At 41.2% G+C, this 17,613-nt stretch overlaps 3 protein-coding genes across 4 annotated transcripts in view; 2 read left to right on the top strand and 1 right to left on the bottom strand.

Moving 5' to 3' along the window:
• The window catches only part of LOC127932342 (nuclear factor 1 X-type), a 164,895-nt gene that overhangs the window by 126,759 nt on the left and 20,523 nt on the right, over positions 1-17,613 (top strand).
• Positions 10,348-17,613, bottom strand: part of LOC118375208 (heme oxygenase-like) — a 17,662-nt gene continuing 10,396 nt past the window's right edge. The window contains exons 2-8 of one of the 2 annotated variants that reach the window (XM_052527917.1): positions 13,391-13,493; positions 13,084-13,132; positions 12,450-12,561; positions 11,906-12,121; positions 11,213-11,485; positions 10,857-10,974; positions 10,348-10,652 (exon numbers count right to left, since the gene is read on the bottom strand). In XM_052527917.1, coding sequence (XP_052383877.1) covers positions 10,525-10,652; positions 10,857-10,974; positions 11,213-11,485; positions 11,906-12,121; positions 12,450-12,561; positions 13,084-13,130 — 894 coding nt within the window. In that variant the 5' untranslated portion in view covers positions 13,131-13,132; positions 13,391-13,493 and the 3' untranslated portion in view covers positions 10,348-10,524. The remainder of the gene's footprint in view (positions 10,653-10,856; positions 10,975-11,212; positions 11,486-11,905; positions 12,122-12,449; positions 12,562-13,083; positions 13,133-13,390; positions 13,494-17,613) is intronic. The other variant, XM_052527916.1, reaches the window with a different exon arrangement.
• LOC127932344 (HMG domain-containing protein 4-like) overlaps positions 16,524-17,613 on the top strand; it is an 81,142-nt gene continuing 80,052 nt past the window's right edge. The window contains exon 1 of the mRNA XM_052527921.1: positions 16,524-16,730. The gene's annotated coding sequence lies outside the window, so the exon portion shown is untranslated. The remainder of the gene's footprint in view (positions 16,731-17,613) is intronic.

Genomic DNA, 17,613 nt, shown 5'->3' on the forward strand with positions numbered 1-17,613 from the left:
AATAATATATAATAACTTTGACATACTGTAGACGTACTGTAGACGTTCTGTAGACGTACTGTTGACATACTGTAGACGTACTGTAGACATACGGTTGACATACTGTAGACATACTGTAGACATAACTGTTGACATACTGTAGACATACTGTAGACATATGGTTGACATTCTGTAGACATACTGTAGACATACTGTAGACATACGGTTGACATACTGTAGACGTACTGTAGACGTACTGTAGACATACTGTAGACATATGGTTGACATTCTGTAGACATACTGTAGACATACTGTAGACATACGGTTGACATACTGTAGACGTACTGTAGACGTACTGTAGACATGCTGTAGATATACGGGTTGACATACTGTAGACATCCTGTTGACATAATGTTGACATTATATGCTATTGTCCAGTAGGCTACAGAGATCTGTTTAGTGTCTTACTGAAATCAGATACGTCCATCCTGTTGGCGGCACTTATCAGATTGAAATGACATTAGTAGCTGACCACCGTCTCACCAAAATGAATGAATGCTACAGTGTGATTGAGTGGCTTGTAGACTACTACAGGAATGTCAGTGCCTCTAGAAAACTGTAGACATACGGTTGACATACTGTAGACATACTGTTGACGTACTGTAGACATACTGTAGACATACTGTAGACGTACTGTAGACGTACTGTAGACATACTGTTGATGTACTGTAGACGTACTGTAGACATACTGTAGACATACGGCTGACATACGGTTGACATACTGTAGACATACTGTAGACATACGGTTAACGTACTGTTTACATACTGCTGACATACTGTAGGCATACTGTTGACATACTGTAGACATACTGTAGACATACGGTTGACATACTGTAGACATACTGTAGACGTACTGTTGATATACTGTAGACGATACTGTAGACGTACTGTTGACGACTGTAGACGTACTGTAGACATACTGTAGACATACGGTTGACGTACTCGTAGACATACGGTTGATACTGTAGACATGCTGTAGACATACGGTTGACGTACTGTAGACGTACTGTAGACGTACTGTGACGACTGTTTACGCTGTCAGACGTATTTGTTGACATACTGTAGATGTACTGTAGACGTACTGTAGACATACGGTTGACATACTGTAGACATACGGTTGACGTACTGTAGATGTACTGTAGACATACTGTAGACATACGGTTGACGTACTGTAGACATACGGTTGACATACTGTAGACATACGGTTGACATACTGTAGACATGCTGTAGACATACGGTTGAGGTACTGTAGACATACGGTTGACGTACTGTAGACATGCTGTAGACATACGGTTGACATACTGTAGACATGCTGTAGACATACGGTTGACGTACTGTAGACGTACTGTAGACGTACTGTAGACGTACTGTAGACATGCTGTAGATATACGGTTGACATAATGTTGACATTATATGCTATTGTCCAGTAGGCTACAGAGATCTGTTTAGGGCCTTACCGAAATCAGATACGTCCATCCTGTTGGCGGCACTTATCAGATTGAAATGACATAAGGTGAATGCACTAATTTGTAAGTCGCTCTGGATAAGAGCGTCTGCTAAATGACTTAAATGTAAATGTAATAGGTTGATACTGACTATTTCATTATTTCAGTTACCTAATAGGTTCATACTGCCTATTTCATTATTTCAGTTACCTAATAGTTTGATACTGACTATTTCATTATTTCAGTTACCTAATAGTTTGATACTGCCTATTTCATTATTTCATTTACCTAATAGGTTGATACTGCCTATTTCATTATTTCAGTTACCTAATAGGTTGATACTGCCTATTTCATTATTTCAGTTACCTAATAGTTTGATACTGACTATTTCATATTAGTTACCTAATAGGTTGATACTGCCTATTTCATTATTTCAGTTACCTAATAGGTACTGCCTATATTATTTCAGTGTTTGATACTGCCTATTTCATTATTATTTACCTAATAGGTTGATACCTATTTCATTATTTCAGTAGGTTCATACTGCCTATTTTATTATTTCAGTTACCTAATAGTTTGATACTGACTAATTATTTCAGTTACCTAATAGTTTGATACTGCCTATTTCATTATTTCATTTACCTAATAGGTTGATACTGCCTATTTCATTATTTCAGTTACCTAATAGGTTGATACTGCCTATTTCATTATTTCAGTTACCTAATAGTTTGATACTGACTATTTCATTATTTCAGTTACCTAATAGGTTGATGATACAGTTACCTAATAGATACTATTTCATTATTTCAGTTACCTAATAGTTTGATACTGCCTATTTCATTATTTCAGTTACCTAATAGTTTGATACTGCCTATTTCATTATTTCAGTTACTAATTTTGATACTGCCTATTATTATTTCAGTTACCTAATAGGTTGATACTGACTATTTCATTATTTCAGTTACCTAATAGTTTGATACTGACTATTTCATTATTTCAGTTACCTAATAGTTTGATACTGACTATTTCATTATTTCAGTTACCTAATAGGTTGATACTGACTATTTCATTATTTCAGTTACCTAATAGTTTGATACTGACTATTTCATTACATGTATTCTCTGCTTAACAGCAGGCATCTTTATTCCTAAAGGCTCATAATTCTAGATACACAAATATTAGAATCATTAAATACGTGAATGTCTTATATTTTGTGTTGATAATGAATCGCCTGTCTGAAATGAAAACCAGGACATGTAAATCCATGGAATCCAAACGAATGTGTTGTGTCCTTCTATATGACATATGCAAATGTATTAGAATAAATCAAGACTACGAAAAGACTGTCTTAACATCGTTTTCACGTGCTCAGCTAATAAACGAACAAACCAAAAGTATGCTTATAGCAGAATAAAATACTTTAGGTTCAATTGTATACACACATGTTGCATTTGAGCAAAATGTTTGAAAAGCTCTTCATAAATAAGTTGTCATTTTGAGTGAAACTATCCTGTAGACATGACATTATTTAAGCATTCAGAACAGTCTTCTTGGTAACATTAGGAATTAACGAATGGTATTGAACCTATGATGAGCCAAAGGTCAGTCAAGTTGGTCAGGAGTTGGTTAACTTAAGATAAAAGCATCTGCCAAATTTCATATACAGCTCTGGAAGAAATGAAGAGACCACTGCAAAACGATCAGTTACTCTGGTTGTTCTATTTATAGGTATGTGTTTGGGTAAAATTTACATTTTTGGTTTATTCTATAAACTACTGACAACTTCCAAATAAAAATATTGTCATTTAGTGCATTTATTTTCAGAAAATGGACAGGTCATGGGGTCAGGTCTGGAGTCAGGGTTCAGGTCTGAGATTGGGCTGGCCATGACAGGGTCTTGATCTGGTGGTCCTCCATCCACACCTTGATTGACCTGGCTGTGTGGCATGAAGCATTGTCCTGCTGGAAAAACCAACTTCTCAGAGTTGGGGAACATTGTCCTGCTGGAAAACCAATCCTCAGAGTTGGGGAACATTGTCCTGCTGGAAAACCAATCCTCAGAGTTGTGAACATTGTCCTGCTGGAGAAACCAATCCTCAGAGTTGGGGAACATTGTCCTGCTGGAAAACCAATCCTCAGAGTTGGGGAACATTGTCCTGCTGGAAAAACCAATCCTCAGAGTTGGGAACATTGTCCTGCTGGAAAACAATCCTCAGAGTTGGGGAACATTGTCCTGCTGGAAAAACCAATCCTCAGAGTTGGGGAACATTGTCCTGCTGGAGAAACCAATCCCCTCAGAGTTGGGGAACATTGTCCTGCTGGAGAAACCAATCCTCAGAGTTGGGGAACATTGTCCTGCTGGAGAAACCAATCCTCAGAGTTGGGGAACATTGTCCTGGAGAAACCAATCCTCAGAGTTGGGGAAAACCAATCCTCAGAGTTGGGGAACATTGTCCTGTTGGAAAAACTAATCCTCAGAGTTGGGGAACATTGTCCTGTTGAGAAACCAATCCTCAGAGTTGGGGAACATTGTCCTGCTGGAGAAACTAATCCTCAGAGTTGGGGAACATTGTCCTGCTGGAGAAACCAATCCTCAGAGTTGGGGAACATTGTCCTGCTGAGAAACCAATCCTCAGAGTTCGGGGAACACTGTCCTGCTGGAGAAAACCAATCAGAGTTGGGGAACATTGTCCTGCTGGAGAAACCAATCCTCAGGAGTTGTGAGAACATTGTCCTGCTGGAGAAAACCAATCCTCAGAGTTGGGGAACATTGTCCTGCTGGAGAAACCAATCCTCAGAGTTGGGGAACATTGTCCTCAAAGAAAACTAATCCTCAGAGTTGGGGAGAAAACCAATCAGAGTTGGGGAACATTGTCCTGCTGGAAAACCAATCCTCAGAGTTGGGGAACATTGTCCTGCTGGAAAACCAACTTCAGAGTTGGGGAACATTGTCCTGCTGGAAAACCAATCCTCAGAGTTGGGGAACATTGTCCTGCTGGAGAAACCAATCCTCAGAGTTGGGGAACATTGTCCTGTTGGAAAACCAATCCTCAGAGTTGGGGAACATTGTCCTGCTGGAAAACCAATCCTCAGAGTTGGGGAACATTGTCAGCTGGAGAAAACCAATCCTCAGAGTTGGGGAACATTGTCCTGCCGGAGAAACCAACTCTAGTTGTGGAAAACATTGTCCAGGACAACCTTGTAACATTGTCCTGTTGGAGAAACTTGAGTTGGGGAACATTGTCCTGTTGGAGAAACCAAAGAGTTGGGGAACATTGTCCTGCCCGATTCCAGAGTTGGGGAACCTGTCCTGCTGAGAAAACACTCCTCAGATTAGAACATTGTCCTCCTGGAGAAACCAATCCCACAGTTGGTGCGAGACATCAGGTTAGGAACTTGTAGGTCCTTCCAGGTCTCGCAGAAACCAATCTGTGAACATTTCCTGGCCAATCCTCAGAGTTGGGGAACATTGTCCTGCTGGAGAAACCAATCCTCAGGAGTGGCATTGTCCTGCTGAAAGTCATTTGTCCCAAAACCAATCAGAGTTGGGAAAGACTGGAAAACCAATGAGTGGGCATAATCCTAAAACTAATATCAGAGTTGGGGAACATTTAGCGAGAAGGAAGCTTTTATCCAAAGCGATTCATGCGTCTCAGCACAATAATTCAGCCTTGCTGAAACATACATTCTAGTTCTCCACCTACACAGGGGTGCGTCCTGTGGCTTGTAGGTCTCTGAACCCACATTTGGTGGAGGAATTTCCCTGGCGTGCATAAAGTCACCCAACATCGCCAGCTGGTGGACCAACTGATATGCCATTTAGCGGACGCTTATCCAAAGCGACTTTCATGTGTGCATACATTCATATGAAAGCTGTGATTGAAAATCAGGTTATTCCACCAAATATTGAAAATCAGGGTTTCTGAACCTTCCTAAGTTAAAACATTAGCATTGTGTTGTTTAAAATGAATATTAACTTATTTTCTAGCATTATTGAGGTCTGACAACACTGCATATTTTTTGCTATTTTGACCAATTGTCATTTTCTGCAAATAAATGCTCTAAAATTACATTTTATTTGGAATTTGGGAGAACTGTTGTCAGTAGTTTATATAATTAAACAAAATGTAAATTTTACCCAAACACATACCTATAAATAGTAAAACCAGAGAAAACTGATCATTTGCAGTGGTTTCTTAATATTTTCCGGAGCCATATTACCTCTGCCTATCCTGCCATTCATTGTACTTATACTGGTATGGATTCATCCCTGACCAAGATGGCTGCCATATTTGCCCAATTATGGAAATTTGAGGGTTTATTGTCACATCTTCTCCTGCTACACCCCTAGTGGGGACATTCGGTGTCCCCTTGACCTGCAGCCATTTCCCAGTTCTCTCCCTCTCGCTCTTCTTCTTGTCTCTCTCTCTGTGTGATTGTGTGGTTGGAGACAGGGTGTGCTGGAGTCAGAACAGTTCCCCACCAGCTGCAACCTGTTCCATAATCAAGATTCTACAAATACCAATCCTGCCACTTCCACTCTGCCAGATTGTAATCTCATTTTGCTGCTCTGACTGGTTCCTGTCTCCTGTTCCACATTTCGCTACCCCTCTGTTCTGGAATTCAACTCAGCATCACTCCCTTGGATTCCCCTCCAGACCTGTTTACCCTGTCCCAACCCAGCTCACTCCAACCTCAGCCTCCACATCGGGTTTTTCCTAAGCAATTCATCCAAGCTTCCTGGATCTGCACTTCATCTTCCCCTGTGTTGCAATAAATATCTGGTTCATTCATCCTCTGTTTCCTGGTCTGAGTCTGCTCTTGGGTTCTCCTGTGCTGCCTGCTTAACATTTGACAAATGCCCCCTCTAGTAATTCAATAGGCTTCTATGGGTTTACACCGGGCCCGCAGGACACATGGCAAATTCAATTGTATGATGACAAAACGTTGCTTGATATTGAGCGCCATCAAGTGACGTCACTGTGTAAAAACACTTAATATTAGTTTATGAAGACAAATTCACTTCATAACCTATACCTGGCGTTGTGGCATACACACTCTCTCCATTTTGTTTGTTTGACTACATAGGAAGTGATAAATAACAGGTCAAACGCAGCCCGTCATATCCCTTATAAGTTTGTATGAGTTCAAAATGAATATGCCAGTTAGCGCTCCACCACTGGTTCCAGAGCGAATGATGGCCTGTCTACAGAGAAGCTCATCAGAGAGTTCCTGACCCTTCAGGGCAGGCAACACTGTCAACCGACATCCATGTCAATCACATGAGGGGATGGATCATCTTCACGTTCAGAAAGCCTTCCTGAAAAGTGAGAGCGAATTCTCAAGGTCCACAGGAAGTCAACCTGTCCAACACTTTCCTGTTTAGCTAATAATGAAGTTTTCAAATACATGGCCAAAATACGATAAGTCTCTTTGCTGAATATATGTTCTGTGTTTCATTTGTAGATTTCAGGAAGAGAGAGGGGGAGAAAACCTGCCCATTGAGCTGGTAAGAAATATACTTCACTTTATAACCAGCGGTAGATGTGAAAGATTCATAATAGCCTGATCAAATGACATTGTCAGGTGTCAGGTGTTCAAAATGAGTTGTAAATGCTTTTCATTCGTATAAACATTTGCCACTGCTAATATGCAACTCAATATTCCACTAAATTCAAAACTCACAGGCAGGCATTGAAGGTGAGGAGTCGGCACAGGCTCGCGTTAACATCAAGCAGCGATGTTTGGAAAGAGCTCAATGTGGAACGATGCCCATCTTTCCGGTCTACTGGAAAGGAATGACCAGCTTCTCTTATCCCTGTGTGTGTGACTATTTAATTATTATTTAAATTTTATTTAACTAGGTAAGCTGTTAAGAACAAATTCTTATTTTCAATGACGGCCTAGAACAGTGGGTTAACTGCCTGTTCAGGGGCAGAACGACAGATTTGTACCTTGTCAGCTTGGGGATTTAACTTGCAACCTTCCGGTTACTAGTCCAACGCTCTAACCACTAGGCCAAATTCTGCCGCCCTCACATGTTCAGTGTAATACTGTCGGCATGCTGTGTGTTTCATAAGAAATACATGCAGTGCATTCAGAAAAGTATTCATACCCTTGACTTATTCCACATTTTGCTGTGTTAGTCCGAAATTCTAAATTGATTAAATATTTGTTTTTTTTTCAATTATCTACAATAATAATACTCATAATGACGAAGTCAAAACAGGATTGTAGACATTTTTGCAAATTTATTGAAAATTGAATATTTAAATATCTTATTATAGACTGCTGTTTTAACCTCTATCAATAGTCATAAGAGGAGCATTTAGAGATCACATGGAAAAGAGAGAAATACATTCCACAGGAAGTCAGGGAGGTCGTGGAGAGCCTGGTGGACATGGCAGCAGGAAGAGACAGCACAAGGGACATCGTCCAAAGAGCCCTCACTGAAATCGGGACCAAGGTGACGAGCTGCCTCCAAGACCTTCTCGAAGCAGGTCGTGGTGCTCAGTTAAACCATCAGGACATTATCTCCCAGGTAATTCTTCAAGTGACTTACAAACTCTTTCGGAACTGACTTTCTCTGAAGGTCACCCCTCTTTTGAAGGATGCAGAAGCTCTCCTATGATCCTTGTTATGGGCCAGGCCACGGGGGGGCAGCTGGTCAACACTCTTCAGCAGTCCACAGATCCACAGGTGGTGAAGAGGGTTAAACCAAGGCCTTATACCCTTTAAAGGGTTAATACATTATGTTATGATAAACTGTAAGGTCTCCTCTTCAGGACCTCTCTGTGTGTGTGTTAACCTTTTTGAGTGTTGTGACCTTCAGACACTATCAGAAGGTGTTTACGTTCAGACTCCTCCTGTCTGGACCCCACCGTGGTTATCTGGTTGACCGACAACACAAGGCTGCCACAGACCTGATGAAACCAGCCACCTATCAGAAGGTGTTTACGTTCAGACTCCTCCTGTCTGGATCCCACCGTGGTTATCTGGTTGTCCGACAACACAAGGCTGTCACAGACCTGATGAAACCAGCCACCTGTCAGAAGATGTTTACGTTCAGACTCCTCCTGTCTGGATCCCACCGTGGTTATCTGGTTGTCCGACAACACAAGGCTGTCACAGACCTGATGAAACCAGCCACCTGTCAGAAGGTGTTTACGTTCAGACTCCTCCTGTCTGGATCCCACCGTGGTTATCTGGTTGTCCGACAACACAAGGCTGTCACAGACCTGATGAAACCAGCCACCTGTCAGAAGATGCTTACACTCGTTCACCTTGTCATGACCCTGTACTTGTGATGAAAGGTCAAGTTTTGGTCCAACCCACTTCTGAGCTTTTAATTGCTGATAAGATGGTTACTGCTGTCAGGGGAGGTTAGATTTATTAAAATGTTGTTGCCAGGGAAACTCACGCAAGGAGGACTGGGAGAGGCTCTATGAGTTACAGGATGTCTTAGACATTTTGCAGAACTTGGGGAGAAACTATCATATACTGTTATATTGTACTCCGTACCAACTTCTGCCTAGAAATTGTATTACTAAAGGTGTATTTTTTAATGCTTAAACAACGAGTCTGTGTTTCCTTTCCTTACTAATGTATGTTTGATAATTATATAGACCTGATCATTTGTTGAAGAAATTGACCAACAGTGGCCAGGAACATCATGGCGAACCTGGAGGAGATACTAGGCCCCAGAATGGTGCCGGCGAGAGCACTTGGACTGGGATCAAAGATCTTCAACCTCTACGTGGTTTGCCTTGTAGCTCTGTGGATTGCTAAGAGTGTACCTGATCGGTTTGCTGCTAACAAGGAGGAGGGACTTATTACTCAGAGTATGATGGAGAACCATGTTCTAAGTTCTTGTTCAAAGAAGACAGCGCTGAAGAAGGAAGGTAAAAGCAACGCTGCTGTGTCAGACTGAGCCACTGACCTCTAGCTCGGCACCTGACCAGGGAGACATTAGAGCAGAAACACAGCAGAATGAGGAAGTTAGTGACCCTTTCCCCGGAATCGATGAGGAGGATTCGCAACATCTTCAGAAGGAAATGTAATGAAGGGGCTTCTAAAGCCTATTATCACCACAATACTCGTATACTAGAAGAGAATTCTAACAGCCTGACATTGTTATCTAATTTGTCTGTTATTATTTGGGAAATAGAAGGATGGGATTTGCGCCTTAGCATTTCTGATTAGAAACCCCACAAGACAAGACTCTGTTCCACAGAACTGGAACAGCCTGATATTTTTTTGTTCCTATTTTATTCTTGTTTTCTTCATTTTGAAGTATATTAATGTAACTTTTTTATGCACACTGATTGAGATAAAATTACATGTTCAATCTATATTGTTACTCTGTGGTTGGATGTTGATAGAGGAAAGGATTTGAAATCATGTAGACGATGAAGAAATGATCTGTGCATTTTATACCCCACATGGTATACTTTTTTATTAAAAATGTACAAATATATACAATATATACAAATATTTTTGTTGAACAAATTTCACAAACAGTATAACTGACTTTACAAAAATGGATTTGACAGGTAGAAATATTACAGTAGTAATGGCTACATCTTGAGATTGTAAATGAAAAAGGATAGATTTCATTTTGCTCTCATTTTCACAGTGACATTGATAAATGATTCAGAAATGTCACTAAATGTTCAGGAGTACTAGTCTATTTCTAGTGTACTAGTGATTTTATACTGGTGGACATTGAGTCAGTACTGCCAGTCAGACACACGGACATGTATCAATACCATACACATCCTAATTCATAGTTTAATGTGGCTACATACAACACAGGAACTATAAGAATTTATATTACTAAGTTATTACTTACTTCTGTACAGTATTTCCTTTTTTTTAACAACTTTTAAAACTATTTAGGATCAACAACATTATAAAATATGGGGTCCTTCATTCTCTTTAAAGTCTTTAAAGTACAAAAATACTCCCAACATCATCTAGGTCTAGGGTAATCTTCTGTTATGGACGGATTCAACTTTGCTGAAAACACTTCTTTACAACTTTAAAAAGCATACATTCCCATGCCAACCGTTGCCAGGGCGACACAGATCCCCAGCACCATTCTGAAGAGGGGTGATGCGTTGACCAGACTGGTCTGGATCTGAAGGGATCTAGCAGTCAGTTTCTCTCCTGAGAAATAGGAATTATTAGTATTATCTAACACACTAACTGCAGAAGTACTAAATATCACCGTCATCATATTAAGTCGTGTGTGTGTGTGTCCGTGCGTGTGGTGTCTGTGTGCGTGCATGCGTTCGCACATGCATGTGCCTATGCGTGTGTGTGTGTGTCTATGCCTGTGTGTGTGTGTATCTCTGTGTGTGCGTAACTTACCATCAGCCAGTTTGGAATGTGTCGACGTGTGTCTTGTGCATCTATTTCTGGTTGTCGTATGCATGACCTCACTTTCCCTCTCTGTCACAGACACCATCTTCTGAAGATCGTCAAAGACCTGCATCACAGACAGAGGCAAGACATCAGTCAAAAGTCAGTCATCTTATGTACGAAGAGCCAAGAAGCTCATAAAAAAAAAAACGAAAAATGGCACTCACTTAGCTTATAGTTGAACACCAACCCTAATATCTAACCTTATATCCCCCCTAAACCATGACTGTCCTGTTTCCCTATTCCTCGTCACCCCCCCCTCATCCTCCACTCCTCTCCTCTCCTCCTCTCCTCCTCCTCCTCACCTGGATGTTCAACTCGAAGGCTCTGACAGCCTCCTCCAGCATTCCTTTCCTCTCCTCCTCCTCCAGCTCTATGCTGTTCATTCTACTCCTGTACAGCTGTTTGAACAGGTTGGGGCTGCTCACGCCCGGGAAGGAAAAGAACGACAGACCCTCGCCACCCTTCAGCCCCAGAGACTTCTGAGTAATACGGCCAAGGACTTGTCCGCCAGATAGGTCGCCGAGGTAGCGGGTGTACGCGTGGGCCACTAGATACTCAGGGTTGTCTTTGCCGATCTGTGGAGGGAAGGAGAGAAGGAGAGAGAGAGTCAGTACAGTCACTGGTGGGAATGCACTATAAACCCATTCCAAGTAACCAATTTTTAACCATTTTTATTATCTCAACTAACATTTGGCTGAATTTACATTGGATTTTTGAAACCCTCATTTGCCCCCTTCATGGTTACATAAGGCAGGGTTTCCTAAACTCGGTCCAGGGGCCTCTCTGGGTGCACGTTTAGTTTCCCCTAGCACTAAACAGATGATTCAAATAATCAAAGGTTGATGATGAGGTAATTATTTGAATCAGCTGTGTGGTGCTGGGGAAAAACTAAAATGTGCACCCAGGGGAGGCCCCTGGACCGAGTTGGGGAAACCCTGTTATAAAGCATTATGGTACGATTCAAGTTCCACAGACCAGTCCAGTTTAATACACACCTGTCTGAGTCTATGGGCATATATTTTAGTGGCAGCCGGTACAACAATCTTCTCTCTCCAGTCCTGCCCATAGAAATGCTCCAGGTCCCTCTCCACTGACTCCAGCCGTGCCAGTTCCAGGGGGAAGTATATTGGCGCGACACTCGGGTGGTTGGAGTTGTTGTCCAGAGCTTCCTCTAGTGCTTGATAGATCTCATAGAGGGAGCACAGGAGAAGCTGAGGAAAGGAGACAAGGAAAGGATATAAACTAGGGTTAGTCTCAATACTTCCATTATACACAAAACACAGTACCTTGACCCACAACAGTTGATAGCAGCACATGATAGAATGATGGAGCATGATGATGCATGGCGCTCCAGCTCGAAAAATGTTGCATGTCCACATGGAACATTCAGATCAACTGATGGGAATTACAGTGTAGATAAGGAATCATAAGACTAATTGCGTTGTACTTGCTAGTATCTCCATTTACTAACATGCAGAAGAGGTTTAAAACGAGAGATGAATCTTTGCCTCTGTTAATGATATGTTAATGATTGATTACCTTGTACTGTGTCAGACTGACGTTTCCTCTCTGGTAGGCCAGCATCAGCTCAGTGTTCTCTGCTCTGACATGGCTGTCCTTGGTCACAGCCTTAATCTGCTCAGACAGATCACTGTGGGAGAGAGAGAGAGGAAAACACATTAACCCCTGTATTCAACCTGTAAAGTTACAGCATTACTGTACTGTTCACACAGAGAGAGAGAGATGGGGGGGGTCATGTTAACTTCTGTTTTCAATCTGTGATAAAGACTGTCTTACACACTGAGTGATGATTGACAGAAGGATGAGAGGGGGAATGCCCACTGACATATAGGACAGCTGGGTGACATATCACTTAGAGGTGGAAAACCAACACGGGTCTATCAATGGAGGCTAACTGCTAATGGGGATAAGATACTGCAGGTGACGGCAAGTAGATCAGAGCAATAGACACCTACTCAGAAGAACACCCCATGAAACGCTGCCTCTTGCAAAAGCAGCATGTTTCTAAGCCACTTAATAACACAAGAAACCGTTTAGTTTGTCTGAGATCTTCATATGCTTGGTAGAGACCAGCACAGAGACAGCGTATGTTAACTGTCTGCTAAGTTCAATCAAAACACAGAAATCAGTAGTATGTATACTGCAGCCTTACCTGTCTGTGAGCTCCACTTGTGTCTGCATCTTCTTGTCTGTCTCCATATCTGTGTACACAACAGAGAAAAGCATCAATATGACTGAGATAATACGCTGCCATACTGTCTGAGCTATAACACAGTATAAACCGTATAAACATGACATGTTGACAATAAGCCTTTAAAATGATCACACATCAGATACTTGCATGTTGCTATATGACCCAAACAGGAATTGCAATGTCAGTTGCTATAGAAAGTTATGACTGAAAGCTATGACCCAGAAATGGCACAAAAGTCAAATTGTAAATCAGTTTTTTCACTCACCAGTTCACAAGTTATTCAATAGTTGGTCCTTTCTTTGTTGTTATATTCCCACAATGAGAGACTGTCTTCTCCTTCTCTTTCTCTCTTTCTTTCTTTCTTTCTTTCTTTCTTTTTTCCTAAGTGTACAATCCTTACTTTGTGTGCCTCCTCTCGGGTCTCTACCTCTCTTTATACTGTCCTCCCCTCCTCCCTCCCTTCTTCTCTTTCACGGGTTAGCTGAGCTGAGAGAAACAGGAAGCAGTAAACCTGACTCAACAACAGCTCTGCTAGGAACAGCTATGGGAACATTGTGGAGGGAGGGACTAGGACTAAACATGACAGGGCAACTTTAGGAATACTAGTAATGGAAAACTGGGGAGGAGGGACAAGCGCTTAACATGACAAGGCAACTTTAGGAATAGAAATGGAAAACTGGAGGGAGGAGGGCCCAATGCTTAACATGACAGGGCAACTTTAGGAACATAAATCGAAAACTGGAGGGAGGGACCAGCGCTTAACATGACAGGGCAACTTTAAGAATATAAATGGAAAACTGGAGGGAGGGGGACCAAGAGTAAACATGACTCACTTTTTACCACCCTGGAAACAAGAGGGAGGAGTGAGGGAATAGCAATGGACAACTGGGGAGTATGGAGGGACTAGGACTAATCATGACAGAGCAACTTTAGGAACAACATGGAATGGTGACAGGAATGTAGGCTAGGAGGAGGGATCAGAAGTCAGCACTAACTAAACATGACAGTGTAACTTCAGCACTCTGGGGAGCAGAGGGAGGAGTGTTGAAATCCAGACTCTGTGTAAACGACACTGCACAATCACATGACTATGGTGTGTTTTGTCAAGAAGTGGTAGTAATCTCATGTTTGATGATTCAAGTTTGCTACTTGAAGTTCGCTAGCTGGCTCTTTGTGTTAGGTTTACTGTCCATTATATATATATATATATGGTGGCAGGGTAGCCTAGTGGTTAGACTAGTAACCGAGTTCATATCCCGAGCTAATAAGTTACAAATCTGTCGTTCTGCCCCTGAACAGGCAGTTAACCCACTGTTCCTAGGCCGTCATTGAAAATAAGAATTTGTTCTAACTGACCTTAGTTAAATAAAGGTAAAAAAATAAAAAATATATATACATACATATTAAAAAAAGGTAATGAAATACATGTGATTGAATACATTTTCCATAAACTCGTGAAATACTGTAAAATTCCTAACACTAAATGCAGAAGAGGTAAGAACAATTACCCAATGTACAAGTCACATTGTGGTTTATGTGTCATTATTTTTCTGATACATAGCAACATTTCATAATGGACTCGCTGACATTGCACTCTCCTGATGTTCAAAGTGTAATGTCTAGCTCAAATAAGACAGAGTCACAGACACAGTGAACTCGAAGTCCACTGTTCAAATACACACTTAGAACAAAGGGTTCCAAGGGTTCTTCAGCTGTCCCCATTGACCTTTTTTTGGTTGCAGGTAGAACCCTTTTGGTTCCAGGTAGAACCCGGTTCCATGTGAACCCCTGGAAAGGGATCTACATGGAACCCAAAAGGGTTCTAGCCTACGGGAACCAAAAGAATCTACCTGCAACCAAAAAGGTTAATCAAAGTGTTCTCCTATGGGGACAGCTGAAGAACCTTTAAGGTTATAGCACCTTGTGCTTTTTATAGTTGAGTATTATTCTTGTTGAACTCCTCACCCTCCTTCCATTAGTAACTTTAGTCTATTATTTTGGAACTCTCACCCTCCTTCCATTAGTACTGTATTTTTTATAGTTGAGTATTATTTTGTTGAACTCCCTCACCCTCCTTCCATTAGACTAACGTTAGTCTCTGTGGATGTACTGTACTTATAGTTGAGTATTATTTTGTTGAACTCCTCACCCTCCTTCCATTAGACTAACTTTACTCTGTGGATGTACTGTACTTTATAGTTAAGTATTATTTTGCTTGAACTCCTCACCCTCCTTCCATTAGGACTAACTTTAGTCTCTGTGGATGTACTGTACTTTATAGTTGAGTATTATTTTGTTGAACTCCTCACCTTCCTTTCCATTAGACTAACGTTAGTCTCTGTGGATGTACCGTACTTTATAGTTGAGTATTATTTTGTTGAACTCCTCACCCTTCCATTAGACTAACTTTAGTCTCAGGGATGTACTGTACTTTATAGTTGAGTATTATTTGCTGAACTCCTCACCCTCCTTCCATTAGACTAACTTTAGTCTCTGTGGATGTACTGTACTTTATAGTTAAGTATTATTTTGTTGAACTCCTCACCCTCCTTCCATTAGACTAACTTTAGTCTCTGTGGATGTACTGTACTTTATAGTTGAGTATTATTTTGTTGAACTCCTCACCCTCCGTCCACTAGACTAATGTTAGTCTCTGTGGATGTACTGTAAAGTACATTCAATTAGCATGGGTAAAGAAAGATGAACAGACGGCAGGGTAGCCTAGTGGTTAGAGCGTTGGACTAGTAACCGGAAGGTTGCGAGTTCAAACCCCCGAGCTGCCAAAGTACAAATCTGTCGTTCTGCCCCTGAACAGGCAGGAACTCACTGTTCCTAGGCCGTCATTGAAAATAAGAACTGACTTGCCTGGTTAAATAAAGGTCAAATAAATAAATAAAAAGACACCTGTTGGTTTAATTGTTAACAGTGTAACCTAAATTCTGTACACACAGTGTGCTGTTTGACTTAATCTCTGACTGCCAAGTCAACCTCCTCTCTCTGTCACAACAAAGCTCTCAATCATGCCTGGAAATGGCAGTGGCAATTTGGCAATGATGTATCACACTGAGAAGTAAACAACTATTACTATTTAATTCCCTCTTGGGTCTAATATCAGTTGATGATTCATATATGATATTGTTAATATGGGTATAATTATTCGATTTTGATGCCATAATATTTGATTTAAAGATTAATTTATTTAATGGAGAATAATCCATAACTGTAACTTTGTTGCAACCTGCAAGTCTGCAACAATGCAGCCAAATATATAGATTGCGTATAACTGGTGTGCTAAATTGTAGCAATAAAATAATTAGTCATAAAGGTTTAGGACGTGATTTATGCGGAAGCAGTCAGCGATAAGAATATTGCTTTGAACGCTTACCGTGATTCAGCGACTATGTGGACGTGAGGGAAGGGGGAGCAAATGGTGTGAGAACGATTCGACCATTTCCTAAACATGAGTCCGCGGAATTTGTATCAGCTGGGACTCGCATTCCAATGGTGTTGAAATCATCCCACCAGCGAAGGAGACTTCAAATTCAGGAAATTATGGAGCAACGATTTAACGATAAATTGAGTAGAATAAGCTAGCCTGACAGTCTGTGAGTAAAAACATATGCATTTAATCACACGGCAAAATTGTAACATACATTGCAATGTTTTGAAAATAATACTTTCACAAATAATACTGATTTTGTTACTCTTTGAAAAGTGTAGGCCAATGTCTCATGTTACGTAAACCATACGCCTCCACCCACGGGGTGCGTTATCCTGCGCTTGTGAGCGCAGCAAACTTTGAACTCTTCAAAGATGGCGACAAGCGGTGGGTGAAGTTTGGAGATGGTCCGTCAGTTCTTTGTCGACACATCGGAAAGCCAAAACGGAGCTCTCCTGTTCAGCTACCAATTCGTTGTTGAAAAACACATAGCTATTTCATAATCGAAATTACCGCGAGTGGTTGAGCAACAGAGCCACCTCCGTACTGCGTTTACATTTGTGCGGAGCAGGTAGGCAGAGTGTTTGTTTAGAGGTGGTAGAATGCACCTGTTAGCAGGTTCAAATGCATATTCTTGCCAGTGTGCCCAAGCAGCTTCTTTAGCCTATTCAGTATATTTGAACCTATACATTGTATCATGTTATGTGCATCGATTTTAATGTCTATATTACTGCCTCTCTTTCCCAGGTGTAGAAAATGGAGGGAGAGGTGGGCCTTGTGACCAGTCGCAGTCAGAGAGAGAAGAAAAGATCCTACAAAGATTTCCTGAGAGATGAGGATGAGGATGATGACCTAGTGGCGGATGAGGAACAACTTGTTGTCAAAGAACGCAAATGCAAGAAGTCATACAAGAAGAAGAGGAGACATTCAGGTTTGGAACGCGAATACATCGTGAGCGTGACTATGAAATTTGGAGCAATGGCACTTGTTCCCTACATAGTGCACTACTTTTGACCATGGTCAGAACTAGTGCACTATGTAAGAATAGG

The sequence above is a fragment of the Oncorhynchus keta genome, chromosome 10 (assembly GCF_023373465.1).
Source record: "Oncorhynchus keta strain PuntledgeMale-10-30-2019 chromosome 10, Oket_V2, whole genome shotgun sequence".
In the NCBI taxonomy this organism is placed as follows: domain Eukaryota; kingdom Metazoa; phylum Chordata; class Actinopteri; order Salmoniformes; family Salmonidae; genus Oncorhynchus; species Oncorhynchus keta.